Source organism: Maniola hyperantus, chromosome Z, assembly GCF_902806685.2.
Source record: "Maniola hyperantus chromosome Z, iAphHyp1.2, whole genome shotgun sequence".
NCBI classification, from domain to species: domain Eukaryota; kingdom Metazoa; phylum Arthropoda; class Insecta; order Lepidoptera; family Nymphalidae; genus Maniola; species Maniola hyperantus.
Genome location: NC_048564.1, coordinates 7,434,702 through 7,460,064, shown reverse-complemented (window position 1 = coordinate 7,460,064; position 25,363 = coordinate 7,434,702). Strand labels below are relative to the sequence as shown.

The window sequence follows — 25,363 nt, the reverse complement described above, 5'->3', positions numbered from 1 at the left end:
TGAAATACCGCTGGGAAAAACGCCAAAGCCAAGAGTACCTATTGCTCGGATGCAAATGATGCACTGTGGTTGGGCAATTCAAGGACCGCTCCTCTCCACCCAGCTCCGCTTCAGTGGAAACCCATCCTTATGCTTAGTTCTAAAGCTTTGATTAGTAGGCAATAAAGACACTGCGCCTCGGGTTTACTCTACTCAGCGGGTACGAGTTGCGAATAAGATTAGGATTCCAGGAAGAAAAAAAATATGTAATTATTTATTTTTGCATTTATTGATATATCTTATATACTATTAACTATACAATTAACATACACAATACATAAACTGCCGTCGTTTATACAGTGAACCGTGAAATATCGCTTCTATATTTATAAACTCAAAGTTGTCCATTTTAAGACTCAAAAATTTCTAATACCTCAATATTGAAAACTTGAGAAATAATCGATAATAATTTCTAGAAAAAAATAATTGTTTGTAAAGTTGTTTATGATATTACCAATATCAGGACTTGGTAATGTACCTATCAATATTGTCTTGGTAAGCTGTGATAGCCTAGTGGTTCGGACGTCTGCCTCCACCTTCTAATCGGAGGTCGGGGGTTCGATCCCGAGCATGCACCTCTAACTTTTCGAAGTTATGTGCGTTTTAAGTAAGTAAACATCACTTGCTTTAACGATGAAGGAAAACATCGTGAGGAAACCTGCATGCCTGAGAGTTCTCCATAATGTTTTCAAAGGTGTGTGAAGTCACACATGGCCAGCGTGGTAGACTATAGCCAAAACAATTCTCACTCTGAGAGGAGCCCCGTGCACTGTAGTGAGCCGGCAATAGGTTGATCATGATGATGATGATGATGAATGTATCCACCTCCAGATCATTGTAAGCTTTGTTAGTTTATAATATACTAGCTGATCCCCGCGGCTTCGCCCGCGTTGATTTAGGTTTTTAAAGATCCCGTATAGCCTATGTCACTCAGGAATAATGTAGCTTTCTACTGGTGAAAGCATTTTTAAAATCGGTTCAGTAGTTCCAAAGATTACCCCCTACAAACAAACTTAACGACATTACCTCTTTATATAATAGTAATAGTAATATAAACACAAACTAGAAAAGTATTATTACGGGGAACAAACAATAAAATATACGCTATAACGCATAAATTTTCGATAGTTTATAATAATAATCTAACCGTGTCTAGGCGTCAAATCGTGACTATGATCTTCAGTTTACAATCTCGCTCATTAATTATCCGGTTACAAAATATTAATTTTATTTAACAAACGCAGTTTAGGTACATAAAAGAATATTTCAGACACAAGTTTATCAATAGACTCTTTTCTACTTCAAACGTAAATTGGACGGAAATCTAACGTGAAGTAAATATATTTTAATGACACCCCCTCCCCCCTTATTCAAAGATCATAAGTGATGACATGAGTCAGTATACCTACTATGGAACGCGTAAAATTAAACTCCTCACGCGCCATTTTAACTTTTTGTGTCATCCCTTTTATTTGGAACTGCTTTACTAAGTTTGGAAAGGTTTTTTGCTGATTTCTAAAAAGTTAGCACAACTTTTTAGAAATCAGATTGAATCTGATGTCAGGGCTTATGATTTATTTTCCGTGCAAAGTTTACATTAGCTACCTCAAAAAACCTAGCTCAATTCATTATTTCAAAGTTTCGTTTAGATAGAGATATTACAATAATTGTAATAATAATATTTTTGAAGTATCGAAATACCTGGATCGATAGACCTGGCTCACGAGATTACCGCCATGTGGAGTGTTGACTCAGCGATTATTGTATCAGTCCATGGTCTTATTGCGAATAATTTCGACCAACATCTTAAGGAACTAATCGCTTAGCTGTTGGATCAAGGGTAAGATACAGAAGGCAATGGTGATTGAGACGGCACGCATTGTGAGGAGGTTCCTCACTCTTGAGCCTTGATCACGTGCAGCTTGGATTCTACCCCGCTACTAATGGGACCCATTTTATGTAATTTTTATTTTTTATTTTTATGTTGCTTTTTTTTGTTGTTTCTGTTATTTCATTGTTTGTTGTTTCAGTTATTTTTTTCTATTATGTCATTTTTATAAGCATTTGTTAAAAATATGACAAAAATTAGATATGTAAATAAATGAGAGAAAAAATATTTTTGAATTATTTCAATTGCAATAGGTTGAAAGTTATTCCAAATTTTAAGTCGATACCATAAGCAAGTGAGACAGACGGACGGACTTAGTCTCATCATAAGTGTTTACTTTTTTACCATTTTGGCACGAAACCTTAAAAAGATCAATTTATTTTTCTTTCTACCATTCCTAAATAATAGAATATTTCGTACTTGTTTCTACTAATTAGTAAACAAGATGTGAAATTAAAAACATGCTACTGCCACCTTGGATCATTAAATACTTAATAACTAAAGATCAAATGGACCCTTAATCAAAAATCATTCATAATAATTATTCAATTATACTCATTATAATGTTATTTAAAAACATTCATCATATTATTTACATACAAAATAAAAAAATGAAAAGTGCGTTTACATTAAAAAGTTAAATAACAGTATTGTATCGCTGTTTCAAATTACCTTAACCTATTAAATAAGAAATTAAATATTATATTTGAAAAGTATAGTACTTAATTATATAGATACAAATAAACACTAAATCCATACTCCATACTAATATTATAAATGCGAAAGTGTTTCTGTCTGTCTGCTATCTTTTCACGGCCCAACAGTTTAAACAATTTTGATGAAATTTGGCATAGAATGCCTACATCCCGGGAAAGAACATATTATCTCATCCATAACTTTTATCCCGGAAAATTGAAGAGTACCCACGGGATTTTTAATAAACCTAAATCCACGCGGACGAAGTCGCGGACATCATCTAGTACAATAATAAAAATAAAAATTTAAGAATGGAAAGTGACGTACATGAAATACGTAGTAAATATTATTATAATCCAATGTTAATCAAGTAAAAATGGCACAGATTTTTTTAATACTACAAATACAATTTAATACTACAATTTCGGTACAGGAAAAATAAAAACAAAATAAAATAAATAAAAATAAGCTACTTTTAAAGAACAAAAATCTGGAAGAAGAGAAAAGGTAGTAATTAACTATATTTTTTAAAGTGGCTATAACCATTGATGTTGGAAGTATAACTAAGAGAATAAGGGTGCAGACAGACGGACTGGACTTGAACTGCAAGCTAACTTTAAACTGCAATTTTGCAGTCAGCTCCAGTCTAAATGAAGACGATCCAGTCCAAATGAAGAATGTCGCGAGTCTAGACGTGTCTGAAACGAGTTAAATATGTATGTTGATATGACAAATATAAATAAATAGTGCTTACTTAGTGGATTGTTAATGAAATTAAAGATCACGTGGAGGCTTTTTTAATGTCCTCAAATGAAAAAAAATGGTCAAGAACTAGTCATACTCGCCCACCGACGACTCAGTAGTTTGGAAAGAATCGTTCATTTGGTCAATTCAACAAACAATAAAATTCCGTAATCACCCCGCGGTAGCATTAGCAGTCACTGATATAATCTGCGCTATTAGATAGACATAGTCGCACCATAATGTTCCGCTTTACCCTTTTTGGCACGGTACCCTGAAAATGTCTTAATAGGATACAAGCAATTAATATCAATACCCAATATAAGTCTCTACTTTGTACTTTAAAATAATAAATATTCTACGACATATTGCTTAAATACACATTTATATAAGTACATAATTATATTTTATGAACCATACTAATATTATAAATGCGAAAGTGTGTCTGTTTGTCTATCTGCTAGTTTTTCACGGCCCATCTGTATTGATGAAATTTGGTAAAGAGATTGCGTCCCGAGGACTTAGACTCCCGAGACTAAATCCCGGACATAGGTTACTTATTGTTGCGAAAAATCGAATAATTCCCACAGGATTAAAAAAAACGTAAATCTATGCCGACAAAGTCCGGGCTACTTTTTATCCCAGAAAATGAGTTCCCAGGATTTCGTTTTCAAGACAAAATTTGTTTGTAATGACATACTCAAATACTAAATAATATACAATAGATATTAATTAAATTTTATAATAATTATTTATCATATAATATTATATCATACGGCAGTAGACTATACCTCTATAAATTCCTAATCATAAAGAGTAACGCCAAAATTTTGCGGCGGACATAAACAGCAAAAAATAATAAACAAAATACGTGTACACGCAAATTCGCTGTTCAAACCAATAAAAAAATAGCATATAGGTATATATATATTTTTACTTGGTAATATTATGAATAACAGCTTTTAAACCAACATAATATTATCAAACTATGTAGTTCAAAATCACAGAAAGACACAATGGTCACAATTATATGAACATTTGGGGTTTCTTTTATTCGAAATTCAGTGAAATTCATTTATTGTGTTTACGCATCCACTAAAACCTGAATTTCTTCGACAGTGAAATCAAGCGTAGAAGTACGTATTATACGTATGTCAGCGTCGCATTGTGAAGCTTGATAGCAATCAATATAGTACACACGTCAGGGTTGGAGGAATTCAGGCCTTAGCGTTTGACATTCAGGAGTCAGAATACACCAATAATTATTTATAGTTGTATATCTATAATATAGTGTATATCTCTAAATGTCTTAATACAATTATTCAATGGATATTATTGCATTTCTCACTGTTGGTTTTCAAATAAACACAACCAAAAAAGTTTGTGACGGCACTTTGACAATTATTATTAAGACAAACAACTATTAATTATAAATATAATTATATTGTATATAACCCTAAATGAAGTGCTTCTAGCTTAGTTAAATGTAAATATTATATTTTGATATTGATCTTATTCTATAACTAGCTTTCAGCTCAATCGTATGATCATAATATTAGAACCACGAATATAAGTTACGTCGGCAAAATTCGTCTGCATGCATAGCAAGTGGAAACCTCAAGGCTCATAAAGTCATTGTTAAGATTAATAAAAAGACGTTTCTGCATTAAAGGCGGAATACAGAAAGGTAACAGATTTTTAATTTTTTTTCCAAACAACTAATGTAAAAACAGCGTTTGAGACGCTCTACCTTATCTTAATAAGGTACGTTTCCGTATTTAGTTAACTGTAAGTCAGGTTACAAAAATAAAAGAAAAAGCGATTGTTCGAATGAATCGAAGCAAGCACGAAAAAACCACGGATGCAACGATGGCGTACACGTATTCCAAATTCGGCTGTAAGGGAAGATTCACAACTATAATACAACCACAACAAAATAGTTCGATTCACACGAACATTTTGACGCCAAATTCAAATGTGTGCGCGACATCGACCACATCGCAACCACAACGCAACCACCAGCGACACCACGCACTAGTGGCCGGCCACATCGCAAACACAACGTATGTTTCTTTGCAAACAGTGCCACAATGCCACATAGCAAATACAAGCGACAACGCAACCAATCAACATTTTGTGGTTACACAACTGCAAAAACCTACAGCGACATAATAAGCCTGACCCCTTTTGTCGCTGCGATGTGGTGTGGTAGTGGTAAGTGTGAATTATCCCTAATGCAATATGCTTTAGCGACTACCTAGTAAAATTACAACTTTGCGAGCAATGGCGGCGTTAGGCATCGGCGACGACGTTAGCCTCGCGCCTAAGGGGGCCTCGCAAATGTGTTTCACAAATTATTAAAACTTTAGTTATTCATAAATTATTTCTGTACGCGTGAGTAGTATTTATTCAGAGTCGCAGAGTCGTCTGGCAAGACTATGCAAGTTATAAATATCAGTTCTATAAATTGAAGCGTAAATAGCGGCTAGTGGGTAGTTATGCCACAATCTTGAAACAATTCAGTGAGGCTAAAGCCGAAAAGTTCATCTACTTTAAATTGTGTTTGTTTATCTGCCTTTTTGTCATCATTTGATTAGTAATAAAACATGAGTTTTACAACATAAAACTCATAGTCAGAATTTAGGATTTTTGACTTGCAAATGGGCCTCGCAAAGCTGAGATCGGCGGCCGACGTCCATGTTTGGTCTAGCGAAGCCATTGTTGGCAGGTACATCGTTGTAACATATATACGTGGTAATACTGTACATTTAGAAGCCTAAACCACAGAAAAAGCGATCTACAACATTTTACTGTACTTTCACTTACTATTTTATTAACTGGAAATTTTCATCTAAGTAATTCAAAATGTGAACTTGTATGATCTTAACCTTGTATCCATTGTGTGCGTGTTAGTGGCCATTTAGATGATACCTTATACATTCATGTCATTAACAGTTGCAACGTTTCGAATTGCTTTGGATACTTAACTCTTATCATATTGCGCACATTTGTAATAGAAATGTAAACAGTAATAGAATTATAACAAAATTCTGTACATAAAAATAACTCATATGGTATTTATTAAAAGTAAAATACAAAAAACAATACAAATTTTCGTAATTTTTTGGTGCGCTAAAATTTAAACTAAAATACAAAAACCAATACAAATTTTTGTAATTTTTTGGTGCGCTACAATTTAAAGGTTTATTTTTGGCGGTAAAACGACTACTACATTCCTATTAATTGACTTTGCATACAAAGAAGTGATTACTAAAATGAGATTTCTCTTAACGAACTGAGATTCTGAAATCACAATTAAAAAGCAATAAATAAGCAAGATTTATTAATATAATTCGCAACATGTCTTTACACAATACTTCTGATAGATAATAATGAACTACGTACGTTAAAATATTTTAGTGAATATGTTTCAGAGATCTATTACTGTACAAACAAATATTAACAATATTTGCTAGACACACGATATGGTTACATAATTATTTTTAATCTATGAACAATTACCAACTTTATTACTTCAGGAATTATCGTAACCTAAACAAACACGCAATAATGGAATGAGTGCCATTGTACTTAAAATATGGCATTACTGCAGCAGCAGCAACCAGACAAAATTACATAATAATAAAATTATAAAATTACAGTGTAAACTCTATATTGCGAACTTCTATTTAACAAAAAGCTCCTTAAAACGTATAAAATCCTAAGCTTCGTTTGGTTTACATTGTTACCCTTATATCGAAAAACACTATATAGCGAAACAATACGTCATTAAAATTTAATATCACTGACCTTCAAACACAATATAACGCGTAAAATTTAACTCCTCACGCGGCATTTTAACTTTTTATGTCAAATTTCATGTCAAAAGAACGATTTTAGTCCTTATTTTAAAGGTGAAGCGTACTTTTGTCATGACATTGACCCATAAAGTTAAATGGCGCTGGAGTTATTTTGTACGGACTATACTGATATAGTCAAATATTGGAACTCTTAGAAATGTGTTCATTTGTTTGTTGTAATTGCCTCACACGGATTTAGTTACTGTACTTTCTACTATTGTCTTATTGCTATGGATTGTCTTCACGTTATCTTAACGACGCGGCACGAAAACTCTTTATAACGCAATAAAATACCCGGTCCCTTTAATTTCGCTATATAGAGTTTATACTGTAAGTATACTAACGTTATAAAAATAAATTTTAACTTTTCTCCCATCAAACAACATTCGGTATTTATGTTTTTGAAAATCACTTTCAATGTAATTTTAGTATAAATCTCAAGAGTAAATGAATTATTATAATATTACCTTTTTAAGGCTAATTATAAAACAATATCAGATCAAAATTTACTTTATATCGTAGATTCCCGAGTGAGATTCAATATAGCGCTGAGTTATAATGCGGCCGGAGTCGACAACGGGAGTCAGAAGCTCATCAGACGAGACCTGTATCCTGATCCTGTTATCAGAGGACAGGTTGGTAGCGCCATTGCTCGTGTAGAACCCCAGCGACACAGGCTTGTGGTGTTCGTCGGCATAGGACTTGTAGGATGGACTAACCGGTTGCAAGTGCGAGGGACTAGCGGTCAGTGGGTTGTACGTGACGTGGATGCGCACCACGTCCTCAGACTGGGGCGACACGGAGGGCGGGTGCGGCGTGCCTCGCGGAGTGGAATGTGCGGTCGACGGCGCTCTTTGTATACTCATACCACAAATCCCCGATCTGAAACCACCAGAATAATAGCTAACATAAAAAATGTGCACATAACAAAATTACACATCCATAGTAATATTATAAATGCGAAAGTGTGTCTGTCTGTCTGTCTGCTAGCTTTTCACGGCTCAACCGTTCAACCGATTTCGACGAAATTTGGTACAGAGGTAGCTTGCAACCCGGGGAAGGACATAGGCTACTATTTATCCCGGAAAATTTAGGAGTTCCTTACTTAGGAGACTTAATAATTTTAAAAACTTGATTCATAACTAGCGAGATTATTAAACATAATATATGCTGAAGATAATATATAATGCTGAACTAGTTTTCAATGCAATAGCTATCTAATCATAACATGTATAAAGTGTATGCTAATTTATGCTTTGTATTCCTGATTATGCCGCTATAAATAGCTAATTGAGACACTTTTTCGCATTTACTATTATAGCAACTTTCGTAACAATACTATCTATTCTAGGATCTAAATAAAATACACGGAAAATGGCACATAAGCATAGTGTGCGCTAATAAATAAAGAGCTGCGAGCAAAGCATACTAGTAAAATATGGCAATGATCTTTAGGATGTATTCGTCTATTTTTCGCCAACGACTTCAAGGGATTCAAAGTAATTACCATACAAGTATTTTTTGTAATTAATTCTTTCCAAGAGACTGATAAATGTAAAGTATTTACATTACAATTAGACGGCTGTAAAGTAAGGCCAAAAACAATTATTTAATATCATAAATTATAACGAGGCAAGAAGTTAAATCGCAATGTAAAATCTAGCTATTTACGGTTAATTATTCTTTATCGAGAAAATTTGACAGCTTTATCACGCATAAATAAGTATTTTTTTTTGTAATGAGCTGACATTATAAATCTGAAATTATCTAAGAGAAATTTTATGGTAATGTTATAAATGCGAAATTGTGTCTGTCTGTGTGTTACTTTTTCACGGCCCATCTGTTTAATCCCATTTTGACGAAATGTGGTACAGAGTTAGCTTAAACATCCCGCGGATACGCATAGTAGGCTACTTTTTGTCCCGTTAAAACAAAGAGTTCTGAAGGGATTTTAAAAAAACCTAAATTCAAATTACGAATATTATAAATTATACAAAATGAAATATTTTATATAACAGTTTCGTCGTACAACTGAAACTAGGCAATCGGTAGCGAGATATGAACGCGTACTAGAGACGCTGCGGCATAACTAGCTTGAGTAATGTTGTAGATTGCTTAGGGTAGTGAGTGAATAACCCACCTTACCCTTACCACGGCTTCTGCTAAAGATTCAGTCTTATTTAACTCGTTGGAGTCCCAGTGGCTAAGTATATGTCTTAGTTTGAGACCGCCAACTCTGCCACCGGATCGCTTTGCTGCGGGCCCTTTGACCCCACCTTGAGTGCCGTATGTCCATTACGAATAATAATTATAGTACACAAATTATTTATACAAAGCTATAAGTACTAATATTACACAAAAGAAAGCTAGTTTATCAGTCAGTCTGTCTATCTATGTATTTGGTGTTTTTTTAATAATATTCATAATTTTTGTTAAAGAGGTATAGCAATAAATTATTATGTATTGGGACAATCCATTTGATATATTAGACCTTACTCTCGCTTAGTTCTATTATAGAATTACTACTGTAAAGAAAAACACAAACATTCAAATTCTCCAATTTTTACGTAACTAGATATATCAATGGATACTATGTTCATAAGGGCTAAACTAACATCGTGTTTTTTTTCACTTTACACTTACAAAAATACACGCGTTTTTCTTTTCTCAATCGACAACCATATGTCAGGTAAATACTTAGTATTAGTCAAAATGGAGCAATGATTAAGCTGTAATAACAGAAATATTTCTTTAGCACCTTTGATACAGATACCTTAGATACCTTAGATACCTTAGATACTTTGCAACAGCAAATAACTAAAAGTCAAAAATACAAAAAACACAAATATTTTTACTAAGTCTCAATATCATAATATTAAAATAATCTGCGATGTTTCATAAGCTTCGAGTACATAGTTTTAAAAATATATATCAATTTTTAATTTAGGGGGCCTCTCGTTTATTATAATGATTTTCACTTTGACCCTTATACATAGGAGCCATCGGTATATAGGTTGGAAATATATGGTATATTTAGTAGGGTGGTATTGTCAATATAAGAGATATTAAAAACTTGATAGTACCTAGTATTAAAATTACTGAACTACTACTGGTGAATAAAATGTCATAAAACTTGGAGTAAAATTAACGGAATCGCACACAAAACGAGGATAGATGCGATGCAGATTACAAACGGGTGTGAGGTTGTTGTAATTTAAGGCATAGACGAGTCAATTAAGTGGAAAAAATCACCTTGCCTAAAACAAATCCCAACAAAAAATCTGTAAGCATTTTTTTCTCCCACTTGCCCGAAATTGGCTACTTTACCGAAGAAAAGATTTCATTACAGGAGGACTGTTATCAGCTTCGCGATTGCGGGATATTAACAGCTACAATGTCAAGATCGCAATTACCTCTGATTGGTTGACGCTCGCTCACTATTGGCTACAGCCTACAATGCATTGTTGCAACAAGAATCGCACAAATTCAGCCAATCAGAACAATTGAGATTGTAATAATGATTTATGCAGGTTTCCCGCAATCGAGGTGCAGGTGTTTACTGGCCGCACTTCCAAGAGGACAATAAAACAGAGATTACCCCATAAAGAGTATATCCGCAGTCTTCATTTACTTACATACTCGTATACTGCCACACATTGTCAACTATTTTGCCTGTTATAGTGAAAATAACCCACTTCTGGCAGTCCGATTTTTATAGACTTATTTCTGTCAATAAATACGCTATAGTAAAGCCGAAAACCATTTAGACCTTTTGTTGTGATTTGTTCGGTTCAGTATAATAAGACACGACAAATTGTGAATGGGATCGTTATTTACCCTCAATGCACATGCACGTGTGAGTTTATGTGTTATCACTATAAATGTAGGCCTGAGTTCCCAATCTAGTGGAGTGTCGCGCGGAACGGGCAGTGCAACGTTAGTCACGGACGATGTCGCGGGCATCGACTAGTATACAAATAAGATACCCAGGGCCCTACTATGTGTGATATAATATTTAACAGACTTTGCTTTATAACATGGTTTTTGTTTATTGTAGAGGCTAGTGGAAACGTGGGGACAAAAAGACTCGATTCCGATCCACTCTATTTGTTCGCGCTGGCTCTGTCTACGAGTGCATCTACGTAAATATCTCACCCATCTGACCCTGTGCCGTCGTCGCTGATGTTGCTGTGGGTGTCCAGCGAGTTGTCCGGCGCGTGGGAGCGGCCGCTCGAGAACACGCTCAGGTCGGCTGTACTTGTGACGCTCGTGTCGGCCAGCGAGCGCCTCGACCCCAGCGCCGAAACAGAGTCCTCGCATCGGACCGCACTGGCCACACCGCTGTGATCTGAACATAACACTATTTTAACAATTTTATACCGTTAAAATTGTAAATACATGAATTAAGCACAAAAATCGACTACTATCTCAGGCACGCACCACCGTTATCAAATTGCCCGCAACATTAGGTATAGGCTGTATTTTTACCAGGACGCTTGTATATCCGCCTAATAAGATCGTCACCATTTTCCTTAGCGGGGCAAACTTTTTTTATTGCCAGAAATGCTTATGCCGCGACAGCCGTGCTTAATAGAAATTGAGGTCGAGGAAGATAATATGTCTGTTTGTATGTACTTTTATCGGACTTATACCTATTTCTCAAACTGCTCATTACATTTTGATAAATACATCGATAGATAAATACGATATTATTGACTTTGTCTCTCATAGGTTGAATCATAGATGAAATAACATCATAACAAATCCAATGCGGCGGATATGACAGCAAAAATAAATTCTAAACTACTACTACTACTGTGGTGATATTTTTGAAATATAATCGTTTAGGTATAATGAAGCGAATTAAAATCTGATAACGCAAATAAAAGGAGGAGGTGGTTCCAAACTGCAAATATTCATATAAATTATTAAACTTGCACGCACCGAATGCAATGCATGGTTGAGTAGGTTACAATTCAGCGGATGCTCTCCTATTTATTGTAGGATTCAAACTTATTGACTGCTAAGGAGTTAGTCACAACACGCGTCGCAACATTGGCGAAGTGCATTGTGGTGGTGCCATCTAGAGCTCTGTCATCAGTATGTGTCACTAACATAGGTCACTAATAAAAGTCATAAACCAAACTAGGAAGACATATTTTGGATCACTGATATACTTTTCCTCAGCCTTTCCGTATAGTACCTACCCGCGCAAATCCGCTCTTGTCTTGATCTACCTGTATTTAAGACGTCTTTCACTTTTTCAGTACTGAAAAATGCATTGCTCGTGGCGCGTGGTTTGATGTGCGATTAGTATTATTCTCCCAATTTGTGTGATTCAAATCCTAACAATGACATCTAGCGTGTGAGCAAATTGAAACAAAATACATGCAAAAAAGACGGTACACTTACCTTAATGTTATGTTGCGCGCACACACACTCAAGCAAACATCGTGCCAAAAGCACCACATGCAAATGTATAAAACAAAAAATCTCTGCTCTTAACCTGATAATAAAACGAACTCAAAGAAACTTTATTGCTTTTGTTATTTACATTTTTGCATTTTTACATATCATAAATCAATGTTTTCTTCGATTCTTTTTTCGTTTCTTATCTATTTTAACGAGGTAAGTTTGGTTTTCAGCATCGCTATCGGCCGCATAAATTGGAAAAGGGATAGGAACGTCTTGTCGGATATTCATCGATGCTTGGGATGTGTGAAGCGGAACGGCGTAGGTCTCATTTTCATCTGAAGGAAAACAAATTACAATGTAAATGTTTGCTTCGACTGGATAATTTGGACATACAATATTTCAAAAAAGCATTTTTCGTATTTTAATCATACATGAATATGATATTTTATTTAACACGGTATAATCTAATTTTAAAGAAAAGCGAAAGGATACACTGCAGTGCTTGTATACGCATGACACATACTCTATGTGATAACTAAATAAAGTACCTACGGGTACTTCTAAGACATACCATAATTTAGATATTTTGTTTGTACTACTTTGGATATCTTCATACCACAACGGGCGGCAACACTAAAATTAGAAAATATATTTAATGTGCCCCCTTTGGCTATGTTAACTATAGTAATGTTAGTGATGTAATTATTACTAATAAAATACATAATCAATTATATAAATCATTTTATTTTGAATTATTGTCTTCATTAACTAATTTTACCTGCATGATAATTGTTTTAGTTCGCATATTATAACTTACAAGTTACAAGTAATGACACAATATAAATAATATCATTACATAAAAGCAACAATGTAATAATATGTGATGATAGGGGGTGGGTTTATGCAACGTACAGAAAGCCAAGACATCAATCAGGTTTTGAGCAGAGATTTACGTTAAAACCGTTCCTGTAATATACCAGTAACACCAGGTCGGTATATACAAGTTACATGAAAATGAAGTAAGTTTGCCCAATATAGCTTCAACAATAATTGGATGACATATAAAGCTAATAAATGAAATAGATAAGTACATGAATAGATTAATGACAATAATAGTTTAATGTATGAAGAACGTATTTTTTAAACCAGAACCATCCTTAATTGTTTAATAAATGTACAATATTAGGAAAATTGCTGATTAGTGCGAATTTTGGTTAAAAGTAAGTCGCCATCAACTATAAGCTGAAAAGGTATTTTATCTGCACATTGTTAATAATAACATAAACCCACCTCCGTACCACAATAATAACATGCTAGTGCACAAATCACATAAACTAATCGCAAACACAAAATTATTCAGTCAATTCTGTGCGGAATGTGGGATAGGTACTTATAAAAGCTAACGTCCACCAAGCTGTATCAAATCACATTTCGCCTCCGATATTTACAATGCGCGAGCGATTTGCTCAATCAATTCAGTTTCATAGTAATAGCATGTGGAAGCGAATCTCTTGCAATTCGATTCGGCAACCTAGTGGATGTCAGACCTAAACTTGCAAGCAATATGCAGTGTCAATGTTGTCTAATAAATACAATTATTTACCATCGACTTCAGACTTTAGCAATCACAGGATACTCCAATATAAATTAAGCTTACGTAAGTTAAAGCCTGGCCAGAAAAATAAAATACCTCGCCATAATATATCAATAAGACCATGTATAAAAAATACTTTATGACCATAGACCATGTTTATACTAGTGGCGCCTCCAGAGCAAGTTATTTGTATTTCTGGTCACTGGTCAGGCTATACGTACGTTTAGCGCGTAAAGAATAGATAATAAGCTCATAAACAAAGAAAACGGGCCGAACACAAAAGTCCAAAGTTTCCCCAAAACTGTGATTTAGACACACAAGACATGGGGTTTTTTTGTATTGCAATTTTTCTTAAAAATAATAAGTATATATTAGCTTACTATATTATTTATAAAACTTTTATGAATTGATAAAACTATGGAACGGTTTTTAGTTATAATATAGTTACGGAAAAACTCTGATTTTTGAGAGCAACCCCTTTTCCTTGATTTCGAGTTGAGTTTTACTTCGTTCAGGGGCAAACTAATTTCCTTTTAAAAGATTTTCACTGATAAGGAATTTATACGAGTATAAAGTCAAGTCATGTTTCCAAGCAATTCATATTTATTGTGATTTGTTATATACAGAATCACAATAAATATGAAATAGTTACAAAAACGACTACTAGTAAAAATCTAGAACTACTTATCAAAAAGTGTTATAAGAAAAAACTCTAATAATAATATTGTGAATTAGTGAGAGGCATACAGTAAATAATGCTAAATTTAAAAAAAACCCTGCATGAGGTAGGTCTAGTACTCTATCCAAACATCTACACAGATCAAGTTCAAACAAAACTTAATCTAAATACTGTAAATGTCTAACATTCAAACAGTTTAAATTTTATTGAGTGGCATTTATCTGATTTATTTATATATATTTTAATCAGCACAAATATTGCACTACATTTTTAGGTAGGTATATGTAGCGTGGGTTTAGTGAGACTGAGTGGGCGAAATATTCTTGGCAAATATAATTTATAATCTTTTTTTGTTATCGTACCGAACATTTGCATAGGGTTGATACAAACGTTTCACATTAACTCGTATAAGGCAATACTTTGGCTAGCCACACTTTTAAATTTGATATTACCTACTTAACTAATTTATCACCATTTTCTACATTTAAGAGTAAAAAAACGAATATACACACAAATACAAAATTAAAATTATTGAATTTAATTCAGTTGTCACCATTTTCTTCTTAATAAAGGCAGATTTATGGTATTATAACTATTTTACTAACACATAATAGAGGGCAAAGTGAAGAAAAAGGAAAGGGCAAATAATATTTTTTTAAAGCCGGATTTAATAGTTTAATACATATAAATCATGCCGAGTATACATATAGTGAAGACTTAGTAGAAAATTAACGTGAGATATAGTGATATTATAAAGAAAATAATCAACATTGATGAGAAAGCCACACCGTCAAGAGCGCAACTTTGCAATTAAATATTTATGGACAAAGGCAGATCTTAATTATTAGAATTATCAAATAACCTAAAAAATGGACAAGTATTTCACATAAATAAAATAAATATAATTATCAGGTCGATCAAAGAAACAGCCCAACCGATTTTGGTGAAACTGGCAGGTAGATAGCGGTGCAATGAGTGAACTAAGTTTCTTTTATTCCCGGAAAAATTTAATCCACGTGAATAAATTTTAAACCTAACCACGCTGGCTAAATTTCAAAGAATAAAATACTCCCTAAAATAATTCAGCCCACATTAATTAAAACATAAAAGTATACTCTATTCAAAGGATTATTACATATGCGTATTTTCCCAGTAGGTATAACATATATTTATAAAGAATAAAAAAGCGTACGATTATGTTTATAATATGTTCAAATTTTAATTTAATCAGTTTAATTTTTCCTTGTTAAATTTTTACGAGTATTAAAATAACCTATAATTGTAAGATATAATATTACAATTACTTCAAAAAATATCTAATATTAGTCTTAACTCTTACTATTGTCTACAATGATCTTTTAACCTGTAAAAATGACAAATATTTTCAACATATACTTATATAATCTGAGTCTTTTTAGATTTAAGTTCATATCGAAAAATTATGTCAAATGTTGAAAACGAAAGGGATTATCGAATTAATTTGTACTTGTAGGTAAATAATATATTAATGATAACAAAAAAGGAAATGTAGTCGCACAATGTATTATAAACAATTATTATTATTTTGAGTATAGAATAGTAATAAGCAGGTAATCTAGGCTTCTGTCATGATTTTGTATGTAATATTGGTTTGTATGTTATGAGGAGTTTTTACTTACAATACACGAATAATAGTAATATACTTGGTATTTTGGTCTATGGTTACTAATTACACGAGGCATGCATGATATTAATAAATCCAGTTATGTATATTTTTTTTCTAATCATATTATAATAAAATGTATAGTCTAGTCATATTATATTTTGTTTAGACTTAATTCCGAAAGTTTTGAAACTTTGAAATACTGTTGTACTTGGTATGTTCCTTTGCCAACCCTCCCAGAGTTTGATAATGAACATACCAAGTCCTGATCGATAAAGGGAGAGCGAGAGAGAGTAGCGGGGAGTGAGAGGAGCAGGAGAGTACATGAACGTATATTTTTTGGTTTCTTTGCTTATTATCTGGTAATCATAGTTTTCGAGATCAATGCTTTTAAAACGAATTAAATTGGCAAATGTCACATCAGCGCCAGAGAGCAGTTCATCGGAATTTACTTTGTAGGTAAGTAATAGCTTCAACAACTTAATTAATGTTGTGGTCAGGTAAATGAAAGAAATGCCATTGTTTATTAATTAAACCTTATAAAAATGAAAAATGCTTATATTACGTATTTGGGATTGGATTGGAATATATGCTTAAGTCTGTTGGAGAACCGAAATGAATAGTCGTCTTATGTAACGACTCTAATTTTTTTATATTTGTTTCAAGTAAATTTTCGGTAGGTTCAAAATAGATTGCGAGATATTAACAAAGAAACAAAAAATGGTACCTTTTCTATCCCACCTTTAGCGCTCATCCCCTATCCATCAGCACTTTTGGAAACCTCACAAACAATATTGCAGTTTCAAAACTTAAGAAATTATTTCCCAAAATAGTTGAAAATCCGGTTAATTTGACTAGACTATTTGGAGAAAAGAGATAAGTAAGTATATAAGGCCAAAGTATATTTGCGCGAGAAATGATGAATGGCAATAAAAGATTATGTTATAGACAAGTTCATAAATGCGTGAATTGATCAGAGTCGAGACTATCTTTGGATGTGGTTCGAGATGTTGAGGGCGAGGCCTCCAAATTACCTGAAACGGTATCGCTCTGCGAGACTCGCAACTCCTGCAAATCAAGTGCCGCCTTTTCACGCCTGGAACAATTACACCGTCTATTTAAATGTATATCATTTTATCTAGCTATTATGATCTCTCATTACAGCACAAGCCGCCAGCACCGTACGCGTTCTAACTCCTACGCTCAACTCTCAGCGCTCAAAAGGCGATAGATGTAACGAGTGAATAGGCATCTTCTAGGCAAACGCACTCCAACCTAGACCTGATCCTTGCTTTTTAACAAGCGTTAACTGTTGCCCACGACTTCATCCGTGGTACATAATGTTTAATTTTCAGCCTATGTTACTTTTGAATAACGCAGCTTAATAACGCTGAATTCGTGAACATCTGAAGATGATTGTCGCAAAGCGCAAACCCATCTCTCAATAAATATTGAAGTATTTTAAATTAAACGGGACACATCGAAAAAGATCATTTCGAGTATTTAACAATAGCTCTGTAATTCTAAATTTTAAATGTTTTATATTTCTATTGGTTCTGATTCGGATGTACAATAAATTAATTGAAAGCGGTGGCTACTGGCACCATTGACTGCGAACAATTTGACCACATTATTTTTTGTGTTCTAAAGCATGTCACATGTGTACAATCGAATAAGCACCATTACCATATTATGTTATTGAAAACTTAGTTTCTCTAGCAGAGCGGACTGCAATAATAAATAAGTACATTTTATTAGTCACATTGTAGAAAAATCATACCTTGTACTATGGGTGTCCTTCAGAGTTAGTTTTGATATATTATATGTTAATTTGTCACTAGGAACAAAAATCTCCTCTTCTCTACAAAGAAATTGAAACTAATTTGGTAATGCTTAAGATTTTGAAAAACGCACTTAATTATTGCTGATAGAGTACATACCTTAAGATCACTGTGGCTCTAGCTTGTTTTTCAGTTTCTGAAAAATTTTCAGCTCTTTGACCAATTTTTGATTTCTTGTCTGGTTCTACAAATACACCTAGAGGCCGTTGCGGTAGCTCGGTCGACGGTGGCGGTCCCGGGTAATCAAGCTTTGCTCGTTTCAGCTCGTCCATAGACCGTTCCAAGTGATAAATGACAATGTCATCTTCGTAACCAAAATCCTTGTGCAGTTTAACCTAAATAATAAAACACATGGGTGAGAATCAACTCATTCGAAAATCTGCTATAATTCTGCTAAATAATGACTACCTGAATATAATTAACGATCAGATCCATGTCATTCAACTTCATAATAGCTTTCTTGTGTAGTTTAAGAATCGTGTAGGCCATAGCAGTTATAACCCTCTCTCCATCGAGCAGGTATATATCCCACACTCTTAAGCATAAACTGAATGGCACTCGTTCAACAAAACACACAAAGAACCATTTAAGCGAGTAGAGTATAGCATCAAGGCCATACTTGTCGAAGTGATGCTTTAGTTTTGGCATGAACTTTGACAATATCTTATCATGATGTTCTAAAAATCTTGTTAACTTGGGAAATCCTTCGACATATAACCCGTGCATGGCATACTTCTTGTCTGATAAAAGTATCACTAGAGCCCAAAATGCATCTTCCTCATCCATATACATAAGTAAGACACCAGCTAAGCCAGACATGCCTTGACAATACCCTACTTCAGAGTTGTACATACTGTAAGCACACAGAACGTTAAACAATGAGCACTGTTTCTCTGAATATCTTTCTCTATAGAACTGATGTTCACGAAATTGCCTGTTCACATCAGAATCAATCTGTCTAACATCTGTAGACCACTGCTTTGCTAGCTTTAGCATTTCCTGGTATTTTCCTGGGGTCTCAGACTTCGCTCCATTAACATTTAAAAGCTTGCACCATATCTTTATTCGTAGAGAGTTTGGAATGCCTTTGTATATTCTTCTATGAATTTTTTCCTTTGTGGTGGGGGAATCCCAGGATCCGAGCATCTTAACCCATTTTTTCTCCCTCTCAACTTCCACATTAATTTTTTGTGGTGCAGTCTTATGTGGGAGTCGCTCATCATGAATAAAGCCATATCTGAAATATCATAAGTTGTTGGTATTCAAAGTACATAAAAATATTAGGTAAATGCATGTACTTTTATGGGTAAGTGCCTTTACCTACTCTTATAGAAATGTTAAGGTCAAATTTTGATTTACTATTTTTTACCATCTTACAAGCAAAGAAAATGGTCATAACATACTTGAAACAAATAGACTAAAATCAAAGCATTTTATCATTGTACCCATACTTTTTGATTGTCAATTATTGAATTTGATAACAAATAAATTACTACTTTACTACTCTATGTACACCCCTGTGCTATAACGAACTTTTTACTTACCTACCTACATTTAGTTTAATGTTGTTAGTTTATAAGTAATTGTTAGTTAGTTTTTAGTCTACAGATGTTAGCCTGAGCGACCGCAGGCGAATGACACGAGTAATCGCTCGTCGCATTTGCACACTCGCTTATAGCCCGGCGACAAAACTATCGAAACTACACACTCGCTTCCCGCTGATCGCCAACTCGTTTGTAGTTTCTAGTTCTAATCGTTTCTTGTTCATCGCCGGCGGGCGGACCACTGCCTTAGGGTTGTATTTTATTCATCATCATCATATTATTATAAGTACTTAATTGGAAAAAAAATAACATTTTCATTAGGTTGTATTCGTAAAAACTAGTTAAATAATTGAATATTTTTTACTTTCAAAGACTGATGACCCAAGCACAAAGTGATGTGAATCTACTATTAAGTTCCTATACAATGCAATGTTTTTGCTGAGAATTAGTTTATTCAATTTCTCTTCCAGGAATACTACTTAGTTCAATCATGTGGTATTTAAAATGTTAACTGTTTATAGTTAGAGTTTCCTGTTTCGATAAGTTTGCAGAACAAGCGTAAATAGCATGCTTGTTCAGTGATCTGCAAACTTATCGAAACTTGTCATACAATGCAACACTGCAACATATTAGAATGCACTTTTAGAATAAAATTATAGAGACCTACTTAATTCAAAATTTGAGGGTTTCGAGTTTGAGTGATAAAATGACTTTGGAGGACCATTTCCATCAACTCATAATAAAATAGTATAGAGAGAAATAGACAAAATTTGTCTTTTTCTATACTACAATGGGTAATTTTTTTATGAGTCAGTAGAAACGGTCATCCAAAGTCATTTTACCACTCAAACTTGAAATCCTTAAATTTTGAATTAGATCTACATATATAACTCTAAAGGTGTGATTCAAGTTGTCTAGCTACCTGATGATGGTGTGCCATGCTACTAACATCCTTTTAATAGTTCAAAAAGTAAATTTAGAATATTGTTGAATTTTTATGACAAATACACATATATATATATATAAATATACTATAATAATATTTTTATATTTTTTTATACAGATACAAGTTAGCCTGTGACTGCAATCTCAGCTGGTGGTAAGTGATGATGCAATCTAAAATGGAAGCGGGCTAACCTGGAAGGGGTATGGCATTTTTTTATTAAATCCATAGCCCTTTGGTTTCTTTCTTTATAATATTAAGTCAAAAAACTGCTTAACTTGAAAATTAAAGTCAGGCGGGAGAATGACAACTACACTGTGACGATCGCAATCACCGCTGATTGGTTGACGCTCGCTCACTATTGGCTAAAATGCATTGTTGCAACAAGAATGACACAAATTCAGCCAATCATGACAATTGATATTGTAATAATGATTGATGATGGTTTTAGACAATCGCCCTACTGGATTTTTGAAAACCTATAAGCATGCGGACAAGATGTCGCAGCCATCAGCTAGTCTAAAATATTTTTCATTGAAGTGAAGTTGAAGTTGTAGTAAGTAACACTTAATTTAGTATTTGACGTCACATAATATTTCATTATAACTACAATGCAAAATCGCAATGGCCTTAAAGGACTTGTTATAGCAAGTACCTAGGGTGTGCGTCCATGGTAAATAGTCTCATGAAAATAAAATGTATGGTGCTCTAGGTATAGAATGAAATACATGTATGTAATCTATATATATAAAAGGAAAAGGTGACTGACTGACTGACTGACTGACTGAATGACTGACTGACTGACTGACTGATCTATCAACGCACAGCTCAAACTACTGGACGGATCGGGCTGAAATTTGGCATGCAGATAGCTATTATGACGTAGGCATCCGCTAAGAAAGGATTTTTGAAAATTCAACTCTTAAGGGGGTGAAATAGGGTTTTGAAATTTTGTAGTCCACGCGGACGAAGTCGCGAGCATAAGCTAGTAAAATAAATGAAGCACAGTCATATTGTTATATACAGTACCATACATTTTGTCTTCATAGCCTCCTGTGTACGCGTCCTGGGCGCTTGCTATATCAAGTCCTTAATTAAACAAATAAATTCACACTACAAATGATCACAATAATTTTGCAATTTCAATCGCAGTGCAAGGAATCAGGAATTTTTTCTCACTCAACTTTACATCATCATATAGCAGAGTTAATAACAAGTACATCGACTAAGTTCCCTCAAAACTAAAATATGGAGCTATTCAAGGGGCAGATAAACAAACTTCTCTACTAGTTCCTCTGGTGCTGCAGGTTCATAGGCAGCAGTAATCACTTAACATCGACTGATCTGCCTACTCTTTTACTTGTTATTACTTAATATTAAAAAATAACAATTGTTTATATTATTCACCATAAAAATATAAAACATGTGGAAGTTGTCTCTCTTTACTTGTTTGAAACAAGGATAAAATGCTTTGACTTAGGTAAAATATAAAAACATACATTATAATATATTATCCATACTAATATTATAAATGCGAAAGTGTGTCTGTCTGTCTGCTAGCTTTTCATGGCCCAACAGTTTAACAGATTTTGATAAAATTTGGTAAACAGTTAGCTTACATCTCGGAAATGGACATAGGCTACTTTTTATCCCGGAAAAGAAGAGTTCCCACTGCATTTTTAAAAACCTTGATCCACACAGACGAAGTTGCAGGCATCACCTAGCATATATACTTATAATGTACTCTCAGGTGATTCAGGGAATAAAGCCTATATTTTAAAGCTTGAGTGGACATTTGGAACCACAAGTATAATAGGTATTATAAGATAGAGGTAACATTTTATCAATATACATGTACATAAATGTCAATCAAGCCACAAAAGCTTTATAAAAATAGACTTGGTTTTTATATGATTGACTAGCTTTTATTCATGACTTTGTCCATGTGAATTTAGGTTTTCAAACAAGGTCAAAGTCGGTTTGACCTCTTATAATCTTAAAATATTTGTAAGGCTTCCTCATGTGGCAATTCTGAAAATCCTCCCTTAGTGAAAGTACATATTATATAGAGAACCTACATACAAAATCTTAAGTTTGTAGACTCAGCAGTTTGGGACGCGTTTCTTATGTCAGTCAGTTACTTTTTTTTAAATATAAAGATAGGTGATTAAAGAGTAAATAAATATGGATTACCGATCAGTTTTATGGTAATCTTCAAACTCGGGATCCTCCCAAGGATCGATCTGACCAGCGAGGTTCTCACGCCCCCTCTCGTATCTCTGGAAGATCCGCTCCCGCTCCTCGGAAGCCCGCGCCAACAGAGCCTCCTCATTCATAACACAGCCTGCTCGTGCCACATATCGATTGAACACCTACACGACCTACTATCTTAATCGACCTACTAAACCTCTACTAGTCCTCAACCTCAACTAACCACTAAGCAAGCCACAAAAATCGCTACATCGCAAACTATCGTTTTACCATCGTATTGTGGTGTTAATTATTCTTATCACGCCCATATTTATTAATTGATCAAATTATTTAGACTACACAGTTCACAAATATATGACGCTATTTCAAACAATTTTATTACAATTTACAGATGACAGATCGTAAGATTCGTAAGTCACCGTCGTAAACGTAATTTTTTTTTTTAATTTATTTTACGGCCCTGGATAACAGTCCTTTGAGGCCTTTCAAAAATTTACAAATACTAAAAATACAAAATTGCTTATAACTAATTAGTCTGTTTACATGGCGGGGAAAATCAATTTTTTGTTTTTGTTCCATATTTATAGTGTTATAGTGTATTTATATCACTTGCTAATATAAGTATTTGTATGCCAAAAGCTGGACATTTGAGTATCATATGATTAATATCAGCCTCCTCATATTCACAATAGTTGCATTTTTTACTGTTTAGTATTTTTATTTTATTCAGGTGTGTTGGCACCAGACAGTGACCAAATCTCAGTCTATTCATTAATGATGTAAATTTTCTAGATTCACACTTCGTTTTGAAATACCATGGTTGTATTGGTATTTCCTTTTGAATTTCCGCATACCATTTTCCTTTATTCTTTAGTCACATCCCACACTTCACTCCACAATTTCTTTTGTCTTATTTTAATTGTATTGCATAAATCCGTAAATGGCACTTTGATGCTACTTGAACAATCTTCATAAAAATTACTTCTTCTTGTAGCAGAATCAACCACTTCATTTCCAGTTATGCCTCTGTGGGAGGGTACCCAAACAAATTCTATATTAATTCCCCTTTGTTTTAAATTAAGTAGTACATTTTTAATTTGGAAAATAATATAAACTAATTTATAATTACTAAAATTAAAATTATTTATAGCTAAAAGAACACTTTTCGAGTCTGTTATTAATTTTACACATTAATTCTTCTTTGATATATTCCAATGCCTTGAACAGGGCAACGCATTCAGCAGTAAACACACTGCAGTCAGAGTTTAATTTATATGATCTACATTTTTTTAACTGTGAATCATAGAAAGCAGAACTTACAAAGTTCTCATTTTTAGAACCATCTGAATATATCCTATAATGATTTTTACAATTTTCTTCAATGAACAATAGGAAGTCTAAATTGGATTTAATATCAGTGATGTGTATTCTATTTCCGAGGTTTATTACATCATAGTGGCAATCATACATAGGCCAAACGTCATTCACATTTATCTTACTAGCAATACTAAGCATATAAGTCATAATCATTGACATAGTAGGTCCTTTACCGGTGGCCCTACCGCGGTTGTTTGACAGCTACAATGTCACGATCGCAATCATCTCTGATTGGTTAATGCTCGCTCACTATTGGCCACAATGCATTGTTGCAAAAAGAATCGCACAAATTCAGCCAATCAGAACAATTGAGATTGTAATAATGATTGATGCAGGTTTTAGACAATCGCCCTACACAAAGAAGTGCTTGTAAATGTATTCTGTGGTGCTTCCGCTGTAGGTTGTAGAGTTTCAATTGATGCTTCAGTAACTTTTAATAAATCCTGTGGAAGTAATAATTTGTTTACCAAGTTAGAGTTAGCGAATAGTTGCTTCAAACAAAACTTTTCAGCCAAATAAACACGTCTCACCGGCAAAGGAGGGATACATGTTTCTACTTCCATTGAATTAATAGGTGTAGACCGCATTGCTCCACTTATTATTCTCAAACCTATATTTTGAATGACATGCAATTTTTTCAACAACGATGGATTAGTTTGCATATACGCAAGACAACTATAATCAAAATGACTTCTAACCATACTATTGTACAACAAAGTCAAAACTTTGGGATCTGAACCCCAAAATGTACCAGCTAAACATCTAATCAAATTAATGCTTTTTAATGCATTTTTACAAATGTAGTTAATGTGAGCATCGAATTTTAGTTTTGTATCAAAAATTACTCCTAGGAACTTCTTATTTCTTACAATTGGAACATCTAAGTAATTATA

General features: G+C 33.8%; 1 protein-coding gene across 6 annotated transcripts; it reads right to left on the bottom strand.

Moving 5' to 3' along the window:
• Positions 1 to 231: 231 nt before the first annotated feature.
• Positions 232 to 24,103, bottom strand: LOC117995827 (USP6 N-terminal-like protein). 6 transcript variants are annotated; one of them, XM_069509062.1, is made up of 7 exons: positions 23,076 to 24,103; positions 18,804 to 19,632; positions 18,495 to 18,730; positions 18,335 to 18,415; positions 17,589 to 17,650; positions 11,380 to 11,584; positions 232 to 8,106 (listed from the first exon to the last, which is right to left on the bottom strand). In XM_069509062.1, the coding sequence occupies exons 1-7, from the start codon at positions 23,216 to 23,218 to the stop codon at positions 7,731 to 7,733; spliced, it is 1,932 nt and encodes a 643-aa protein (XP_069365163.1). In that variant the 5' UTR covers positions 23,219 to 24,103; the 3' UTR covers positions 232 to 7,730. The 6 variants fall into 6 exon arrangements, with proteins under 6 accessions (XP_069365163.1, XP_069365164.1, XP_034839734.1 ...); XM_069509063.1 differs by having other exon boundaries at positions 11,389 to 11,584; XM_034983843.2 differs by having other exon boundaries at positions 233 to 8,106; positions 11,380 to 11,572; positions 23,076 to 24,102.
• Between the last annotated feature and the right edge of the window lie 1,260 nt (positions 24,104 to 25,363).